This window comes from Lacerta agilis, chromosome 1, assembly GCF_009819535.1.
Source record: "Lacerta agilis isolate rLacAgi1 chromosome 1, rLacAgi1.pri, whole genome shotgun sequence".
Lineage (NCBI taxonomy): Eukaryota > Metazoa > Chordata > Lepidosauria > Squamata > Lacertidae > Lacerta > Lacerta agilis.
This window is the reverse complement of record NC_046312.1, coordinates 111,482,056-111,503,562: the sequence shown is the minus strand read 5'-3', so window position 1 is coordinate 111,503,562 and position 21,507 is coordinate 111,482,056. Positions and strand designations below refer to the sequence as shown.

The window sequence follows — 21,507 nt, the reverse complement described above, 5'->3', positions numbered from 1 at the left end:
ATGGATTATAATGCAACTACTCCCAGACTAGGAGTTGGAAAGGAATTCCTCTTCTTAGGAATGTCCACTTTTCTCCAACTATCATTGACCATGGTTGGTTGGTTGGTTTGGTAGGTCTCATGGACTTAATTATGAACTGAACTAACAGATATAAACACCAGGGCATTTGACCTTCAAGAAAAAAATCAAGTGCTTTATAAATAACTAACCTGCTACAACCAGTGTCCCAGATGTCTTCTTTTCTCCAGCATAAAATGTATACTCTCCTTCATCGTCTTTCATCATGTTTACTACTGTCAGTTTATAGATTGTGCCATGTGCCTCGATCTTATACTTGGGCCCAGCTTTGAGCTCTTGGTCCTTAAAATGCCATACAACATCAATCCCTGCATGGGACAGCTCAACTTCAAAGGTTACATTCTGAGTTTCGGTGCAGGTGATATCGTGAAGACCTTTAATAATCTGAATTTCTGTTGTTTAAAAAAAAAAAAGGTGACTTAGTAAAATCAAGTTGTTACTTGTTGCACGATCAGAATATGTATTTTAATAAAGCCCACATATCTGAAGAATACTTACCTTCAATTGTGAGATTGCAGCTGGTTTCAACTTTGCCTACTGCCAGTTTACAGTGTCCTTCATCTGATGCATATGTCCTGTTAAACACTAGCCTCTGCTTTGTGCCTTTGGAGACAGCTTGGACACGGTCATCAGGTTTTATTTGCTCATCATTTAGGTACCACTTGGATGAAGACACATCAGGAACTGAAATTTTGCTTTCAAGGATGGCTCTTGTACCCTCAATAGCATGGACATCTTTTAGTGGTATAATAATTTCCACACCTGCAAATTGCAGATAAGAGATTACACGGAAAGATCAATACATGGATTCTGGTGCTTTTAGCTTAAGTATATAAGAATGTGAGAAATGTACAAAAATAGATGGAACCAAGATCCTCCTCCCAGTGTAATTATCTAAAGCATCAGGTGTCCAAATGTCTCAGGTGGATTTACAGATTGCATGCAGAAGGTCCCAGGTTCAATCACTAGCAATTCTTGGTAGTGCTGGGAGAGAACCTCTCTACAACCCCGGAGAGCCACTGCCAATCAGTTGTAGACCAGGGTTTTCTAAAGCTGTTTTTGGACTACAAATACCGTCATCCCTAGCTAGCAGGGCCAGTGGTCAGGGATGATGGGAACTGTAGTCCCAAAACAGCTGGAGATTCAAGTTTGGGAAACCCTGGACTGAGCTAGATGGACCATGGTCTGATTCAGTATAAGGCAGTACCCTATGTTCCCATATAGCTATCCCCGGTTGTTGTGGTGATGGCAAGGATATATTGCTTCTATACATATAGGTTCCATTCTGTACATGCAGGTTCCACTTAGTTTTCATAACATGCAGTTCATTTGTCATAGGATGGCTGCCCTCCCCACACTTAGCGCAGCAAATTTCGAAAGACAATTATGCCTTGCATTTTGTTATACGACTTCCTAAACACAGGCACTTACTATAGACTGTGACACGGCCAGTGGTTGAGAGGAGCAGGCTCGGGATGTTGAAGGAGTATGCTCCACTGTCTTCCTTTGTGACATCTTCCACCAGCAACATATGTGAATGCTTATCTACTACAATGTGGACACGGTCACTTGGTGGAATCTCGACACCATCCTTCATCCAGACGCCTTCAACATTTTCTTGGGAGAGCTTCACTTCAAGTTGCACAATGTCTCCCTCACAGACTTTCTGGTCAGCAAGACCTTGAAGGACAGCGACAGGCCGTGCTGTGTGGAATGTGAAAGAGAAGCAAGAAGTTATTAAACAGTGATCAGAAGCGTCAATAAAATAGGCATGGGGAACGTTTCTCCCCTAGCCAGGCTGCATCTGTCAGTAGCCCTGCTCTGGGTGCTCCTCAATTGCCTTTGACAGGCAGGAATGTGTCCTTGAACTCTGAAAATGTTTCTTGATTGCTTGGACAGAGAGTTGTGTGAGGACATCCTGGTTGCAAGTCCTGGGGGGACCTGCTTCCTGCTTTACAGACCCTTTCCCACATGGCCTGGGTGGGCAGAGCATGGACTGACTCCAGCTACAAAAGCTGAAGATGCCAGAGACCATCTTGGTTGTCTTTTCTTGCAGACCCAGGTCACTGAGCCTGAACTTCCACAGCCACCGCCTGCCAAGAACCATAAATGACAGGACTGGCAGCAACAGCAGCAGTTCTATGATTATGACAATGTTTTATTTTCTTGCTAATTGTGCTGTTTTAAATGTGCATTTTATATTTGATTTCCTTTAGTAATGTTTTCTTTCAAAATGTTCTAAGATTTTTTTAGTTAACTTTGCTGTGTTAAATGTTCATTCTATAGTTGACCTTCTTTGTAATGTTTTATTTTGCAGTCTTCAAGATAATATTTTTACTTTCCTGTTAATTATGCTGCTTTGAATGTATACTTTATAGCTGACTTTCTTCCCTCATGTTTTGTTCTGGATTGATTTATTTGATGTTTTAATGTAGGATGCAAACCAATTTGAGGTTTTTTTCTTAAAAGTATAAAGTAGTATAGAAATGAAATAATAGTAATAATAATGTGTGCGCACACACACACACACACACACACACACCCCACTGGAATACTGCACTGTTGAATGGGAATGTTACCAACTACACAAAGACAAGAGCTAGACTCGTGGTTCCACCCATCTGTACTTTTGGCCTCTGCTTCCAGCTCCACACACCACTAGCATGATGGAAGGCTACTCATGATAGGATATGGTCTTTGGGCTGGGGGAAAAAAAGGTTTCTCACTCCTGCTCTCAAGTATTTAGATTGCAGAACAACTTACGCTTCATCTTCAGTTTACAGGAGGTCTTTTTCCCATCTGCCACAAAGCTGTATTCTCCTTGATCTTCTTTAGCAACATCTTTAACTGTGAGGATTTGGCGACCTCGGCGTGAGGTTATCAGATACTTATTACTGGGTTTGAGCTCAATCTCATTATGATACCACTTTCCTTCGACATCTTCAGGCGAAAGCTCACATTCCAGTTCCCCTGAGAAGGTTTCTGGGACTTCAATGTCTTCCAGTTCTTTAATAAACTCAATAACAGCACCTGCATTCAGATGCAAACATCTCAGTAAGTGATTTTATTACTTGCGAATGTTCCATAATGTTTCTTAGCAACTGGGTTCAAGATATTTCCATCTTTTCAAAATGTGGACTGATCCAGCAGGCTCTTATTATGTTTGTACATTCTATGCTAATCTAGGGCTATGCCCATGTGCCAATGATTTAAATACAAAGATGGAGAATCTGCAGCCCCTCCCTCAGATGTTGTTGGGCTCCAAACTCCCATCAGCCCCAGCTAGCCTGAAAACAGGGTTGCTTGTTTTTGTTGAATAGTGCAAGGCTGGCTATTTTAAAAGTGACTAGGGTTGGGCATCAGAATGGTTACATGATTAATTGCCCAACACTCATTTTGATTTTGGTTCACATTGTTGCTGCAAACCTTCTAAGACGTAAAGAATCAAGCACTTGGGCTAAGTTACGCAGAATGTGCAGCTCACCAGACCAGTTGTTTGATCTGGCCACTGGGGAAATCTATGTTCTGACAAGCCTCCACCAAGAGCCACCCATTACACAGCACCACCCATATCTCTATAGTAATAAAGAGTGACTGAGATAGAAATTACGGTGTGCTAGAGTAACCTTTGTCCTCACCTTCTACAATTAGCTTGGCTGTTGTCTTTACAGACTCGTCTTCCACCAGGGCACAGCTGTAATCGTCTTCATCGGACTTATCAATCATTAGCACTGAAAGGAAGTGAGCCTTCCTGTCAGAGTGCGTTCTGTATTTGTCTCCATAAGAAATCTCCAGACCATTCTTGTACCACTGCACTTTAACAAAAGGCTCGGAGGTTTCACACTCAAAGGTCGCCATGGAATCTTTCTCCTTAGCAGTGACATCTTGTAAAGTCTGTGTGAATGTGATATGCTGCTTGGCTGCAAAGAAAATAAAGAGAGACCGAAAGATGAGAATGAATATTATATGATTTGAGCATAAAAAGAATGCAACATTTTGGAAAGGGGACAAGAGGCCCCCTTTTGAAAAGGGATATTACCTTGTACTAACAAGAAAGCATGACTTGAGGTTTCACCAGCTATGTTAATGGCTTTCACCATGATGCTGGCAGAGTCCTCTGCTGTTACGTCTCGGATGACCAGTTCACAAACATTATCTTCTGGCCAGAACCAATAGATGCGATCTGACCTCTCAATCTGCACACCGTTTTTGAACCACTGGCACTCTGGGTCTGGTTTGCCCACCACACGGACGCGGAAATTGGCGTCACTTCCTTGGCCAACTGTCTGGCTTTGGATGCGTTCAAATATTTTGGGAGCCTCCATGCTGGGGCTGAGTTGGACCTTCTCTGGCTTGATGGTTGGAATAGTGACTTTGCCTTCTTCCAACAGGGCTTTCTTCTCTTCCTCGGTTAACTCTTTGGTCCAGTGAAGAAGTTCGTCCTTTGTCTTTTTAAGCAGCTCTTCATATGACTCGTCCTTCTTGCGAGATTTGAGCTCCACAGCGGTGATTGCTTCAAAATAGCCCTCCTCAGTTCTGCGCTTGAATTTACTGCGGAGTTCTTCAGACTCTTCAGACACTTTTTCATGGCTCACTTTTTCGGCCTTCTTAAGCGTCACCACTTCCTTGGTAGTTTTCTCAACGGGCTTGTCGATCTTTTGAACTTCAAACAAAAGTTTGCCAGGCTCCGTTGCTGGAGCTTCATGCTTAGGCTCAGGTGCTCGACGAAGCACGGATCTGAAATCTTCCCGCTGCTCAATCTCAAGTTTCACCGTGTGTTCTGTTGCACCTTCAGGGTTTTCAGCAGCTACTTTTACTTCACCTGTGTCGTAGGATTTGCAGTCCACAATATCCAAGTAATAGATTCCATCATAACGGAGTCTAAACCTCTTGCTTTTACGAATGAGTTGGCCATTAAGGTACCAGTTGACTTTGGGCTGCGGATAACCAGTCACCCGGCAGCGGAACCGTGCTATTTCACCCTCAGTAACTCTTGCTGGTTCAGGAAACAAGACTATTTCTGGCTTCTGTTTGACTTTCTGATCTTCTGTAACTCCAGTAAGAGCGCCCTCGTGGGCCATTCTCTCGAGTTCTTCAATGCGTTGTAGCCCCTTCCTGCCTTCTGGCAGCTGGGATTCTTCAACAAGGCTCTTCTCATCCTTAACAATGAGTGTCGCTGATGTGTGATCAGTGCCATATTTGTTTGTAGCTCTGCAGGTGATCACTCCACTGTCTCTGGGATAGGATACATCATAGTCAAGGCTGCAATATCCAAATTCATTAATCATTCTAAGTCTGTTGGCTGCCTCCAAGGGCTTGCCATCATGCAGCCACTCCACCACCATGGTTGGGTCACCAATCGGCGTGAGTCTGCACTCAAAATGGGCTGGCCCAAAGCGCTTCAGCCTTAAGGAAGTGAGCTTCTTCTTGAAAAACGGCTTCTGTTGTTTTTCTTTGTCGTAAAGGTCACCTTCCTCCCACTGCTCTTGACCATAACGCAAGTGGAGAGGTTCTAGTTCTGGTGCTGCAATCTCTTTTGCTTTGTAAGTCCCCTTGGGAATGATTAATCTCCTCTCTGGTTCGGGTTCGGTGAACTCAACTTCAACATTCACTTTACACCGTGTAGTGTCACGTCCCGCTTTGTTGATGGCTGTCGCAGTATACCATGCAGCGTCATGTCGCACAGTGTGCTCGATTTTCAGGGCAGCTTCTCCTTTTGTTCCTTCAATTCTGAAACACAGAGTGTCATAAGTAAACAATTGCTCTTTGTAGAGCTTTTTGGTCACTTCAATGCAATTGTTTTTTGTTTTAATGGTTAGCAAATTCACAAACGCTGCTGGGGAATTTCACTGAAATCTACATAAAATCCTGCTCACCCACAATATCTTATTTACTAGTGCTGTGGAAGTTCTTGAACTGGTGTATGAGCATTGGTTGGAGATGCCAAGAGGCCTGAGGAGCTAATTTTATCTTACAAATAACTCTCCTTAATTTCCTTACTCATTTATTGAGTTATATTTCAATTGCAGTGTAGCCATTGCATACGGCATTGTTTGTACATGTGTATGTAAACAAATAAATGATTTCTTCCACTCCATTACGGATGAAACAAGTTAGTTATATATTTACCGAACAAAATAAATAAAGACTCACTTTATGTTTGGATATTTGTGGGGTACGATGATGTCACTGTTCTTCAGCCACACAATGTCAGGATTAGGGTTACCCCTGGCCCTCACATTCATTTCCAGTTTATTTCCCTCCTTAACACTCATGTTCTTCAGCTTCTCTACAAACAGTGGTCTCACCAAGTGTTCCTTAGCTATAGAAGAAGAAGATGACAGGTTATCAGATGAAGATACTGAGGAGGTAGACTACTGTAATCAAAGACCCATGTCCAAAAGAGGTAGAGCAAATACCTTCCACTGTCAGGGTCATTGTGATGGATGTTTTGCCTGCTCTGTTTTGGGCAATTACAACCCATTCCCCGGAATCATCAGGTGTAGCTGGAACAATAATAAGCGACTGTGTGCCATCTTCCTTAATCACTATTTTATGTGTATAATCGTTAAGGACTTGTTGACCTATGGAAATAAATATACGCATTATTTTAGACCGGAGCGTTGTTTTCCTTCAATGTGAATCTTTGATTTTGCAAAGAGCTGCATGGCGAGTGGTGAGTTTCATACCATTGTGGAACCAGTATGTTTCTGGCATGGGTCTGCCCACAACTTTGAGGTCAAATCTCGCCGTCTGCCCTTCTGCACATTTAAATGAGGTTGGCTTCAAGACGAACACTGGCTTGTACAACCTCTCCAGCTGTGCTTCATCCGTCTCCTCTAGTCTCCGTGCAGGTGAGCGTGAAGGGGAACTGCGGGCAGGGGAGCGGCTTGGGGAGCGAGGAGAGAGAGACCTGCGAAGATAATAAACCATCCTATTAAACACATGCTACCTATGATAGCTGAAATGTAGCAACCTATAGGGAACCTCCATTTAGTAATTCTAATTACAGCCATACAGATGGCTTAAGGGGGGCTTATATCAATTAATTAGAGAGTGCTGTGTTGTGGGACATACAAAATACTGCTTGTATGTGGCCACAGTCATTCTAGACCAGGGGTAGTGAACCTGTAGCTTTCCTGGTGTTACTGGACTCGATTTCCCATCAGCCCCAGCCAGCATGACCAAGGGTCAAGGATGTGGGGAACTGTAGTCCAACAACATACTAAATTGGGGGTGTGACTGGCTGTCAGTTAGCTTCCAGGCCCAATTCAAACTGCTGGTTACGACCTATAAAGTCTTAAAAAGCTCAGGCCTGCAATACCTCAAGGCCAGTTTCTCCCCATATAAACTGTGCCATACTCTGCATTCATCATCTGAGGCCCTTTTTCATGTGCCTCCTCCACGTGAGGTCCAGAGGGTGGCCACACGAGAACAGACCTTCTCTGCAGCGGCTCACTGTTTGTGGAATGCTCTCCCCAGGGAGGTTTGCCTGGCACCTTCACTGTATATTTTTAGGCGCCAGGTGAAAACTTTCCTCTTCAACCGGGCCTTTGGCTGATTAATAATCTACAACCTTTTAAATGTGTCTGTGGGAAGGAGGTGGTTATTGTTTTGCTGTTTCGTTCTAATCATTTACTTATGTTTTTATCTTGTATTCTATTCTGAGAACCTCCCTGAGATCTTATGAGGAAGTGTGAATATAAATTTACTAAATAAAAAAAAAAAACAAAATAGATTCTCACCGATATCTTCTAATCATTTCAGGCGATGGGATATAACCTGGAGACCCAGTTGGTCCAACAGGCTCAACGTATAATTTTGCAGAGCATATGGCATTTCCTTTTAAGTTACTGGCAAAGACAGTATAAATGCCTTCATCTTCCGGTAAGACAACAGGTAAACGCAGGCTGGCTCTGCCATCTTGTAGAACCTCCATGTGGTAGTGGTCTCCATGCTTGATACGCTTGCCATCCTTATACCATGCAATCTGCATTTAAAAAAAAATCAAACTTGCAAAGCTATGTAGGTGGCAAGAATGAGGTTCCCTATAAATGTCCTAAAATTTCCCATGACATACTCAGTTGATTTTCACACTCTTATAGTTGGTTTGGTAACATGAAATTGTGTGGATATGTGTTCTCTCTTTCCTTTTTCTTTCTTTAAAGGTAAAGGTAAAGGTACCACTGACCATTAGGTCCAGTCACGAATGACTCTGGGGTTGCGGCGCTCATCTTGTTCTATAGTACGAGGGAGCCACCATTTGTCTGTAGACAGCTTCCGGGTCATTTTGCCAGCATGACTAAGCATCTTCTGGCGAATCAGAGCAGCGCTCGGAAACGCCGTTTACCTTCCCGCTGAAGCGGTACCTATTTATCTACTTGCACTTGACATGCTTTCGAACTGCTAAGTGGGCAGGAGCAGGGACTGAGCAACGGGAGCTCACCCCATTGCGGGGATTTGAACCACTGACCTTCTGATCAGCAAGCCCTGGGCTCTGTAGTTTAACCCACAGCGCTATCTGCGTCCCCTTTTTTCCTTTACAATACATGAAAAGGCACATCAAACTTAAAGAACGAAAACACTAAAATAAAGCTTCCTCAAATTATATCTGTTTTCATCTAGCTGTGTGCAAAACTTCAAACATGTTACTTTTGTAAACTATGAAAGGTGTTACTTTTGCAAATTGGTTTTTCCTGTTGCAGTCAGATGAATGAAGAAATGTCCCCTATACAAACATGATTTAACTGGTGGTGGTGGGAAGCCTACAAAGAGCACACTGTTTGTTCTTTTGTGAAGTACACACACACACACACACACACACACACACACACACACCAGTTTGCATTTCTTAGTGCAGAAAGTATTGATCTGATGTATAAAGATATTTCCTATTCTGATTAATTCAAGAAGTTTCTGGAAGTTTCTGGAAGCTTCTCTGTGTGGAAGAAACTTCATGATTATTTGGGTTATATCTTTAAGTTTATCCTCCACACGTACAACAATACATACCTTGGGCAAAGGATATCCAGTCATCTTGCAATGGAAGGTCACACCACTTCCCTCAAGGATTCGGTAATTCTTCAGCCTCATTTCAAATTCCGCTTCCACTGTTTCGGATTCAGAAACATCAACCACCATTTCTTCTCCGTCTTCTTCAAGGAGTTCCTCCAAGGTGGTCTTAATAATTCTGTATTCAATTTCTTTGATAAGTCTTTCTTCAAAGGAGGAAATGTGAAATTCCTACAACAATAACAACAACAAAAGAAGTGTTCAGTCTGTTTAATGAGGGTTATATTCCAGTTCTTAGGACAACCACAAAGCAAAGAAAGAAGCAAAGCAGAACTGAAACGTCTTGAAATTAGAAATGACTGCTTCAATAGACTTACCTGTTCTTCAGCAAAAGTTCTGACGAGCACAGTATCTTTTGCCATTTTCTTCATAATTAGAGCTTGTTCTTTTTCATATTCTTTTTCGAAGTCGGGATACAAAGTTGGTGGGGCTACCTCAGCCACTTTAGGCTCTTGTACATATGCAGTTACATGGGTTTGATAGAGTGTTTCTTGAGATTTTAGGTAGACCTCGTAGTCAGCTAAAGGTAAAAATATACTCATTTTAGTAAATTGATATATGAGTACATGTTGCCATCTGAGTGCTGGTTTGATGGGGGGAAAGGGTCCTAACACAGAATAATTTTGTGCTGAATTAAGGACACTGATTCTGCCCTTCCTTTATAGTTGCGTTATAATTAGAATGCCTTTTTTTAAAAAAAATGGATGTTATAAAACAGAGACCCCTAAGTGATTTGTTGGGGCTCACGTGTGAATTGTTAGGTCTCGGTGATTGTGCCAAATATATCGATCAGATACAAGGTAACAAGCACAAATTTCCAATGCTGTGTTCCGATACTAAAAATGTTAACCAATCCCTGGTTAAGTCAACATCTAAGATTAGCCAACACGATCCTTCTTGTGGTATCTGTGTTAACTCTCATTGCCATATTCAGCTATTACCTTATAAAATCCAGGGATATTTGCTCTTGTGCAGTGTGTAAGAAACCCTTGTCACGTCTTTCCATGTTCATCTGGAAAAGCTGGGCAATTGTGACAAGCGGGAGACCTACATTTGGGGGCCCCTGAAGCGTGAACTGTCGTGAGGGACCCTTCGCAACCAGCAATGAGGTCTGGGTAACTGTTGTCTTCTTCAAGAGGTTGTTCCATGACAGATCACCACACATTTACGACATCAGTGCTACAGTGGCATGCAGTCAGTGGACTAGGGGGACAAGGCTAGTCCCCTAAATGTTCCTGGTAAATTAGAGTATTAAAGTATTAAAACCTAGTGCCTCCTTCCCAAAGCCTGGGGAGCTTCTGCCTGGCTTAGGGAGGAAGGTGTGGTGCTCTCCAACAGGGAGAGAGGTATGATGCTCCCACACATATCCCCCCAATTGCCCTTGCAACCTGGTGCTTCTGGCCCTAATGGTTCCCCTACAAAAATATTCACTGCATGGCAACGTGTGCTATGAAATCTCAAATTTTGTGATTGTTGAAATAGATACAACAACAAAAAATTAATCAGTTGTAGTTATGGTATTCATATTGCGTCTCCTGGAACCCAACGTTTTAAGCAATATAGATTAAAGTAGCTTCTGGGGCCCCTCCAAGATTAGGGGCCCTGAAGCTTAAGCTCCATTAGTTTCATAGTAGACCCATCCCTGTTGTGACTTTGCCAATTCTTAGACAACAACAGTGTCTCCTCGCCCGAAGTTTGCCAGTGCAGTGCCCGTGGGCACTGATACACCCACAGAGGCCTTTCCTCATGGCCAGAGGGTCCCATAACCTCTCTGAAACTAGGAAGTATTCTACAGAACAATAGAACAAACTAGCAAATGCCACTTTGCAAATATGCCCATCAGCCCCAAAAGTTTGGCAACCCCTGATATTAGCCTCCCTCTTCTTGATTATTATTTTTTCCCAAAATCACCAATTCCCTACTCACATACCTTCTTCCAGTAAGGAAGCTGATGCAGAAACTTCCCCGTGTTGGTTGCGAACAACAATAGTGTATTCTCCGGCATCGTCAGCAAAAGTCATCGAAATTTCAAGTCTGCATTCCCCAGTCTCTTTTTTATGAAGCACTTTGTATCTTTGGGAACATAAGGAAAGAATAACCATAAGAACAAACAATTCCAAAGGCATAACAGGCTATGAAAGTATAACATCTGTTATGGGGAGCCGCTGATTCAGCACTTCAAGAAAAATGTGTGGTCTAGTGCTCAGGGTTGGCCCTAGCATGCAGCAAGGTGTAGCTGAGAAATGTAGGGGGACAGAAGAAGGCAGAAATTAATGGTGCAGCAAGACTTATCCAAGTGCTGGCCCTAGTATGAGGATGGGGTGACATTTGGTGCTCTGCTTCAGGCAGAAAAATGTATTGGGCCAGCATTGATAATGCTCTCAAGACCCTTCCAGTGCAGATTAGGGTCCACATTGTCTCCCACATCAAAAGTTCTCCGGGTGCAAAGAAGAAGATTCCATCCTAGCTTTTTGTCCAATCAGCTATCCACATTCAGCATGTTTCTGATGTGGGGGGCAGGGCAACCTTATCCTGAAACGTTACAGTCCATCTACAGTATTTGAACATTTGAGTCAGGTCTAAGATGCCAAGATCACACTACCATGCTAATTTTGACCTAGTTTCAGTAAGCAGGGGTGTACCTAGGGGTTGGCCAGGTTCTTGTCCATCCAAGGGCACAAATCCAGGGGGGTCACAAAAATCATGCCTCTCCACCCTGGCTTGGAGTGGCTAGGAGCCCAACTGCCCATCTGTTCACTCCCTGGGCTGCTCCACTGCCACACTGGGTGGCCAACATCTCCTTGCCAAGAGTGCAAGGGATGCTTAGAGGATCTCCTGGTGGAGACTTGAAGCAAAACAACTCTTTCTGTTCATTGAAAGGAATCTATGTGTTGTACCTAACATTGATGAATGGAAATGAGCACGCACAACACATCTTTCTCTTCCCCTATCTCTCCAGGGTGTTTGAAGGGTCTATTGAGCAGTGTGGGTTGTGTAGCACAAAGCAAATCACCCACAATTAGGTGGAAGAATCTTGTACTCTGTTCCTCTCCCTGATTTTGTACAGTTATCCCATTCCTGCTGCAGCTGCATTAGACACAGCCCCGGGGTGTTTCATAGCTCCTCTTGACAAGGAGGAAGAGTTTGGAGATGGGGGCATATAAGTGGCTGCAAAGAGGAGGAGGAGGAGGAGGAGGAGGAGGAGGAGGAGGAGGAGGAGGAGGAGGAGGAGGGTAAGGAAAAGATGCATTGAGCAAGCTGCCTTCTGTTCACCCAAGATTGGATGTAACCAATCTTGCAGCAGTTGAGCAGTACTGCAGAGCAAACAAATTGTTTTGTGTCTAGGTATCATATCATGTAGACAGTGCATACAACAGTAAAATTCATTATTGTACCTGTAGCCTGTCGTAAGAGGAAGCCCAGCTTTCTTCCAGTAAACATGTGGCTTTGGGTTGCCCCCAACTTGGCACTCAAAAATGACACATCCACCTTCAATTAACTTCTGTACGATCGGTTTCCGTATGAAGAATGGAGCAGCAGCTTCTCCAGATATTTCTTCTGCAGCAGTGACCTCAGCCATCACTACATCTTTCGATTCCACGTAGCTAGAAGAGCAATCCCAGGGGAAAAAGGTAAAATGCAAATGTCACGATCCATCAGGCGGTAAGTATGAAAGGAGTCACCACAATCCAAACACTTTTAAAAATCATTACCGTTTTTCTTCTGTGATCACTTTCGCAGAAACAGCTTCCTTGCTCTCAAACTCTTCTGAGACTATTATAAAATAATAATACTGATGTCAATATGCTTTCCATGATGGGGAAGGGGGACTTCTGAGGAGATCAGATAATGAGGAACTTTGTGACCTAATTTAGATGAAATGCTAAACCATAGTTTATGGCTAAACTATGGTTTAGCATTATGAGGCCAGGTAGGTATAAGCCTCAGGTTTACATGCTCCCCTTCTCCTTCCAGTCATTGTTTCCCACAACCCATCATTTCCTCTTATGTTCAAGTATAGGAAACTGTTGTTTTCCCTAAACCACAGTTAGTTAAATCAAACCAGGACAAAATCATGGTTTTAGACCCTTCTTTGTTAACTAACTGTGCTTGGAACCATAGTTACTGCATAGTTTACTCAGCCATCTACTTATGATACCCAGACAACATTCTCATTAAGGGGGCAGTGCCCACCTGTCAGCTATTGTAAATAAAGCCTCCCCTCTGTTATTTTTCTGTACTTGCCTTGTACGGTCAGGTGGCATGAAGTGCTCACACTTCCTGCCACATTGGTAGCAGTGCAAGTAAATCTTCCGCTGTCTTCTGCAAAGGCTTCTCGAATCACAAGGCGAGCTACTCCTGCCTCAAAGGTAATCTGAAAATCTATGGAACTCTCGATGCGATAGTCTTCTCTGTACCACGAAACAGTTGGTGCTGGATATGCAGAGATGCGACATTCCAGAGTGACAGACTCTCCCTCCATGACAGTCACATTTTTCAGGACCTAGATAACACAGGCACAAACACCCAAATTCATACAGAATTTCCCTGCTCACAATAAATGGTGTTTTTAAGATGTGCAGGAAAATAGCCCTTTGCTTTAAAATGACTAAACTTGGATTTAAATTGATGCTCCCACTAATATCACCGCATAGAAACAGAACAAGCCATTTCAGCCAAGGGAACAAAGCCATATATTCATTCTTCTGTGCTTTGAGTCTGTTCCCTCCATTGAACTGAATGGGGGGAACCCCTTGCATGCAACAATTTCATATTTGATCCCCAAATGTCCTGCTTTTCCTTAAAGGTAAAGGTAAAGGGACCCTGACCATTAGGTCCAGTCGTGTCTGACTCTGGGGTTGCGGAGCTCATCTGGCTTTACTGGCCAAGGGAGCCGGCATACAGCTTCCGGGTCATGTGGCCAGCATGACAAAGCCGCTTCTGGCGAACCAGAGCAGCGCACGGAAACGCCGTTTACCTTCCCGCCGGAGCGGTACTTATTTATTTACTTGCACTTTGACGTGCTTTCAAACTGCTAGGTGGGCAGGAGTGCTTTTCCTTAGGACATCCCTAATTTCATCGGAGAAATGTTGGAAGGTTCTAGAGATAAGTAATTCTACAACCTTTAGAAGACATCTGAAGGCAGCCCTGTATAGGGAAGTTTTTTTTTAATGTTTAATGTTTTATTATGTTTTCTATATCTTGGAAGCCACCCAACATATGACTGGCATTTTATATGACTAGCTGCCAAACATCTACTGGTTGATCTTGCTTTTCATCCAACTGACTACATACACTAGATGGCACCAGAGCTTCATCATATTTTGAATGTGGGAGGGAAGGAAGGAAAATAACAGAGCAGATTACAGTCGGAAAAGTGCTGAGCATCGATCACTTACTGTTACTATGGATGGAGGTGTGGCAGGAACCTCTGCTGGTACTGCTGGAACTCTAGCAGCTTCAATCACCTAGGGATATATAAAGCCAAGTTAATACAGGGCACTCAAGGCTGAGGAAGTCAAGGGCGCCATGCATGAGAGTGGAAATAAGACAGTGGATCCTCGCCAGTCCTTCTCCGCTGCTTGCTGTGACAAAGTGATGTTAGGTTCTTTAGAGATGAATGATGCAAGACAAAAAAAAACCACCAACACATGGTACACAAAGGTCAGTAGGGGAGAGATATTGTCAAGGGGGGTGGGGAAGAGGCTGGTAATGGAGGAGAGTTGTAAACACATTGGGTTACTCCGGATGCAAATCAAGATGGTTGGGGGTGACCTTAGTGACAAACCTCTGGTTCGCCTTCTTGCATTAATTCAACGCGTTCCCGTTGCATCAGGCCACCTGTCATGCTCACACCTATTTCTCTCTTCATTTCAGCACCATAGCGCATCTGATAGGTGTCAGCTGTCTCTACAAAAGGAAACTGTGGGGAGGCTACTTTCTCCGGCAGCATTCTGGGTTCGGGTGACTTTGCAAGAGGAGGCCTCACAGGCTTGGTGATCTTTGGAACAGAAGTTGCTGACAACTCCTTTTGCAGAGTAGCTATAGCAGATCCTGCTATTGAAACCTAACCAACCCAAGAGAAAGAGAGTTACCACTCTGCTGCTTTTCTGCAAAGGTGCACAATGAATTAGCCAAACAAATACATGTAAAAAGAGAGAGAGAGAGAGAGAGAAGAAAGAAAAGCAACAGCACTTTTTAATGTAATGGGCAGTTTTTGAAAGATAAGAAGTAATCAATTCTTTTTTTTGTCTACCGACAATTAGCTGTTTTAATTTTTGAAATAATGAAAAATCATGTTTTAACATTTTGGCATTATTCAAATTAAAATCATTCCAGATTTCCTATTAAGCAGCCAGAAGTCTCGTAGAAGTCATGTGACTTCTAGGCTTGTTTGATAGAAATTCAAATGATATTACCCATGATATCGTGGTAAATATTCAAACATACAAAGTTAGGCTGCTGATTCCCTTTCAGTTAAAATGCCCATATTGTTACATTAGGTATCCAGTACCTATCTGTATTTTATTTGGAAGCAACGTTACAGTAAATTCCAAACATTTTTTTGCATTATTTACATGTACTTGAGGCTTTTTTTTTTTTTAAAGGTGCATTCGTAATGTAAAGACGAAGAGATAACACAAATCTAAATTCTAAAAAATGAATTAGCTGGGATCATTAGTTGATGAGGCCTGTAAAGGAGACAATTAAAATGTCAACTAGAAGTGGAAAAAGAGGAAGATTAAAGTACTGCAAAAGCATAAAGTACTAGCGGAGAGTATGGATTATGTACTGTAGGTGTAGCATGTTAATTCCTAAACTGATTTAGTACGCAGCAGAACCATTGAGGAAGAAAGAATAAATGATTTTGTGTTAGGAATTATTTGATTAATGCATGGGGCGAGCATTTAGAGAGAATTCTCTACTCTTCTTGAGAAGAAAGGTGTATGCCAGGCACGTAGCAATTTATTCAGGATTGTTTTCCTTTTCCCCTCCCCCCCCCACCTTATTGTCCCTTTCTGGACAATAGCTAGTATGATTATGAAATAATAATTCAGAAAATGGAATTTCTCGGGTGATTTTACAGACTGCTTATGCAGATAGATCTGCAGTATTTTAAGAGAGAACAGCCTCATAAAATATTAAAGAATGCCACATCTTTCCCCTGAGGTGTTTTCATATTAAGATTGGGAGGAGACAAGGAATGATTTATGGGCAAGATCCACAAACAAACCTCCTCATTCCCTTTGCGTATCGGCCACTTTGAACTCGGACCTGCATACAGAAGCACACATAGTGCTTGTTTCAGGTGATGTGGCTGTTTGCCTGGCACACCCTTACTTCTCTTCCTTCTCCTCCTCCTCCTCTTACCTCATAAGTGTGATCTGGTTTAGGAACAGAAATTTTTGAAACTGTAAAATGAGGGCTTGCTGTGCGGGGACGTGTGTGTTCCACATGGATTGATTTTTCGACGGACGTTTCGGCAGTCCTTTTAATCTACATTAACCGACAAAACATTTGTTGAGCATAGCATGGCGCATACCGAGCGGACAAAACAGAAACAAATATTTTCCAGCAGCCATCGGAATGGCTGCGTGGTTATAAACGGGAGCCTAACCTGTGTTGAGACAGACATCTCCATTTTTTCTGCAGCTGTTATGTGCCTCTCAGGAGGAACGTGAACCTCCTCGGTTTTCACTACTCTGCTGACCACATGATGTTCTGGAGGCAACTCAACAACACGTCGTGCTAAAGTTTGTTCTTTGTATCCAAGTTCCAAAGCTGCCTGTTCCGAATAAGCTTCTTCCGCATAATCTGCCTCTCTTGGTTCTCTAGTGCGAGCTTGATCAACTGCGTGAACAACTGTGGCTACAGCTTCAGCTCTTTTGCCAACACCAATCTAAGGGTAACATTTACAGAACACCGGCACATATCTAGGTTACTGACACAGAATGACTAGCATAGAAGACATACATGCAGGCTTAACTGGCTGTCCATAATCCAGGTGCTTCTATATTCCATGTTTATGTTTCATACACTCCCTGCTACTATCATATGTATACATTATGGCCCCATGTATCCTGGGGCTCCTTTTCCTTGAATACAAATGGAAAAGTCCATTTGAAATATCTGGATATGGAGGGTGGGAGATTGCACTGTACACGATGTAGACAGATAAATGCACAAATACAGTATGTCTCATATGAAATGTTCAAATACTGTATTTGAAGACCAATCGTGAGCATTTCACTCCTTCTGTGGGGTCTGCGCCGATTGGATACTTGTGTATATGTATATATGCATACAGAAAGAACGGCATTTTCTGAAACCCATATATATAAAGTTCAATGCAAATGAAGATTTATGGACAAAAACATGTATGTACAAACACACTAGCTTATCAGATAATTTTGCAACACATATTTCAAAAAGGTATTGGATGGTTACATGCGACCATTTTATTACACATCTGCTCATCATGAATGGTAAAATTATCCTACAGGTGAATTGGCTCAGAACTTTAAGTTCCGGGGTAGTTTGGTCTTTCGCATGGTCTCTTGGCTAAATTATTGTTTGTTTGCCCGACCCTCTCCACACTTTAAAATAAAGTGCATCACAAATTCCATTTCATTAAACTGTTACTTATTTGTTTAAAAATGCACTGTATTTTTATCTTGTGGGTTGCTAGATCTAGTTCATTCATTTAAGAAAGTTATTTTGGAACCTCAAAGGGTTTGGAAAGTAAGTTGTGACTATTTTCTCAGCATTCTGTTTCATCTAGATATAAATGCAAGTAACAAAAATATACATGTGAAATAACTGTACTTTGGAAAAGCTATCTGTTTCGGGGGGCGGGGGGAAGCATATTTGCCATGCTCTGGAACAGTGTCACAAGTGCGGGTGTTGCAGAGTTTAAAAAGAACTTTGATTGGCGCGTTTCACATTTTTGAGAGCTCTATTCACCTGTTCGTGAACTAGATGGATCTGTTCTCTTTTGGCAGCAGCTTCTTCTCTAGCTCTCGATATTGTCTCTTGCTCCCTGCGTTTGTCAACAGCAATGATTTTCGGAGCTACGGCAGTTTTTTCGGCTTCCTTTCTTATCTGATTGTTATATGGCAAGAACAGAAGTTTAAGTCACGTTAACGCCTCAAAAATAAAAGGTGCCAGAATGAGAGATGACACTGGAATGCGCAGGCAGGGAAAGGTTAACAGGATTAAACGCTTCGTGCCTTGCAGAATGGCCCCGGTCCTGTACTGAATAAATACTGGCGCTTGGTTATTTAACTGGATGGCTAGTTAAACATCAGAAAATTAAAACGCAATTTAGTATATGAATTTTTCAAAGCCTGAAATGTTATCACAGGGAAGCTGTGAAAATATTAGGGCACACTGTAATGAACAAAAGACAGCGCCCCACTTTCCATTTCTCTTAAGGGACAAAGCACTAGCAGGGTATTAAAAAAAAAGTTAGTACATTTATTGAAGGCATATGGTAATGTCAATATGAGGATGGGATATGACAATGGCATCACCCAGCAGGTCTATTCACCTTTTCTTGGATAAGGTGGATTTGTTCTTGTTTGGCAGCCATCCCCTCTGTGGTTTTAACTACTGTAGTGGGTACTTTGGGTTTATCAGTTGTAATTACAACCTTAGGTACAGAAGGTTTCACGGGCTTCACAACTTCTTTCCTCATCTGATTTTTTTTTCCGTAAAAAGAGAGGTGTGATTATATATGATATGGTGTTGCAAAAATATTAACTGGACATCAGGGGAAAGCAAGGCAAAGCATAAGGAGCGGAAAGAAAAGGAAAGGAAGAATTTCTATGCAGACCCTAGAATTAGTGCAATGTAAGGGCTGCAAACAGTCCCGTCTTAATCCTTTGTGGATCTATTGGATTCAGTAGAGTTCTATCTAAATTGGGAAAGAGGCAACCAATTTATTATTTAAGTAACGAAGCTCCTTTTGCTGATTACTTAAAATCCCCATTCCAGCAATCAGTGAGAGTACAAGGAGTTTTCTTTCAAAGATCCAAAAGGTACATTTATCACCACAAGCAGACTTTCTGTAACTGCATCATGCTTGATATCCATGTGGAACCATTTGTCTAATATTCGTTGGACTTGCAAGCCGAACTAAGTTGCCAAATGTGATTTTTGAGATTTTCATAATTCATGGTTGGTTTGTTAGGCCAACACAGTAGGCCGTTATTTTGAGACATTGACCTTCACGTATGGAAAATAAGGCCCAATAACAACATGGAAACCAATGAGACATTTTGAACTGGGCATAATATTGAATGAGTTTCACTTGGAAAACTGTGATTGCTGACAAATATTTGGGTTGGTGTCCCCCTCCCCACCCGCTTGGTGTCTGCAACAAAAATCAACTTGTAAAATGTCGATAATTATCTAGCAAAATTTATGAGCAATCCTGGTAAGGAAAAAGAAAACAAGTTTGTAACCTTACAACCTCTAATTATGCAGGATTCCCCTTGAAATCGTTAAAGCTTCTATTGTTGCAACATAATACCACTCATAAGGAAAGGGAATTTAAAAGCAACTGGCAAAGAATTAAGGTTTGCAACCAAGAGGTAGATGGGTTAACGGCACATTTTTAAAAGCTGTATTCACCTTTTCATGATGAGTGATGTGAATTTGTTCTCTTGCGGTTGAAATTTCTTCTCTGGTTCGCGAAATCTGTTCTTGAGCCTTAACTGTGTCAGTGGCAATTATTACCTTGGGCACAGGAACTTTCACTGGTTCCTTTTTTATCTGTTGTTTATGGAAAGAAAGAAAGAGTAAGTTTAAGTTATACCAAATCTCAGCAATAAATCATACCACTTTATCCAGGAACAAGTAGATAAGCCCCAGTGGCCATAATCCTAGACAGAACTAAGTGAAACGTAAGCATATGGAAATCAGTATGCTTAACTCTGTACTGCCTTGTGGCCAGCAAGCTAGAGCTGGAACAGCTACACATTCTATGCTTGAATAATTGTGGGAAGTATTAAATCCTATAGTTCCCATCCTAAACACACTGGAGACTGATATAAGGATTCTCCATAGAATAATTTATTTGGTGGGAAACTCATGGTGTAAATTATTACCGTGTGATAAAACTGATGGGGAGTTAGCGAGATTAGGAGTCTGAATAACAAGGAGACCATCCATAAACAGCTGCAGTGTATTCTCCCATCCTAAAAAGAGTGTTCCTGTTGTGTGACCCAACAGCCAATTATGAGCTCTCCCTCCCAAAAACTCCATTCTATTTCCCTTCTCCTCAACTAGCATTCAAAAACCCCACAGCTGTGAGTGTTGGATGCTAGTTGAGGAGAAAGGAAATAGAATGGAAGGTTGTTTTGGGGAGAGCTCATAATTGGTGTTTTTTTGGGGGGGAAGGAAGGGGCCTGTTGCCCCTTAAAAAAAAAAAGATTGAGGAAAGGGTTACTTTAGATTTCCCGCTAAACATGTTGATTCTTCCCTCTGTTTCTCAGTGGTCCCCATTTGGGGTCCTGTGTTTGCTTTTCTGTGGAGTGACACTACATCATTACCTCTAGAAAAACAAGAGCATTTCAACATTTAGGCTGTGTATCCATAAACAAAGGGTTTTATGTGAAGAAAGGAAACATCTATAACATTTTTCCCCCTGAGGGCATGTATTACTGTTGTACTGATTGCATATTCTTTTATAATGGAACAATCCTCACAAGGAGAATTCTATTGTGTTCTGAAAAGCAACAAGAGCGCCTTCTTCTCTGTTTCAATACAGGAAGTTGTCACTTCTTCTGTGGTGAACTGAGGTGCAATGGAATTTGACAGCGTGCATAATATTCACATGAGCAAGAACTTCAGGAGGTATTCATGTTTAAAGAGGAGGCCACACTCCTGTTTCCCTCCCACCTTAACCTCTCTCCATGGTCCTGATTTAAAGTACTGTAAGTAGAATGTGAAATCCGGCATGAAATTATCAGATGCTCACATATAAATCATGTGACAGCAAGCTCTACGATGTTACAGAACACTTCACAATGAATGGAGGAATGGTGCAGCATCGTGAGACATGACCTCACAGAGAAGCATGGGGGGAGTGGACATCCCAGAACTATCTCTCAGAGAAGACAGCAGGGATACATATTTTTTAAGCTTAAAACTTTCAATCATATGATGTAGAATCAGGAAATATTGGCCTGCACAACAAGGATGGCTCAGGTGGGATCCTGTGTAGCATTAGTGCCTGAAGTTTGAGGGTTGGTGTTGTGTTGTAGGTGGTTGTGCCAGAGGGCAGTACACAATGGTTAACTGCCATGAAACAAAACAATAGCAATTGTGCAACATACTATGTAAGTGCAAGAC

At 42.2% G+C, this 21,507-nt stretch overlaps 1 protein-coding gene across 1 annotated transcript in view; it reads right to left on the bottom strand.

The window, feature by feature from the left end:
* Nucleotides 1-21,507, bottom strand: part of TTN (titin) — a 286,732-nt gene that overhangs the window by 249,052 nt on the left and 16,173 nt on the right. The window contains 21 exon segments of the mRNA XM_033167307.1: nt 210-470; nt 577-840; nt 1,510-1,782; nt 2,842-3,108; nt 3,717-3,998; nt 4,118-5,808; nt 6,232-6,400; nt 6,498-6,662; nt 6,768-6,991; nt 7,824-8,068; nt 9,091-9,321; nt 9,468-9,670; nt 11,081-11,223; nt 12,546-12,755; nt 12,864-12,924; nt 13,396-13,654; nt 14,550-14,618; nt 14,939-15,217; nt 16,522-16,647; nt 16,769-17,050; nt 19,786-19,926. Coding sequence (XP_033023198.1) covers nt 210-470; nt 577-840; nt 1,510-1,782; nt 2,842-3,108; nt 3,717-3,998; nt 4,118-5,808; nt 6,232-6,400; nt 6,498-6,662; nt 6,768-6,991; nt 7,824-8,068; nt 9,091-9,321; nt 9,468-9,670; nt 11,081-11,223; nt 12,546-12,755; nt 12,864-12,924; nt 13,396-13,654; nt 14,550-14,618; nt 14,939-15,217; nt 16,522-16,647; nt 16,769-17,050; nt 19,786-19,926 — 5,845 coding nt within the window.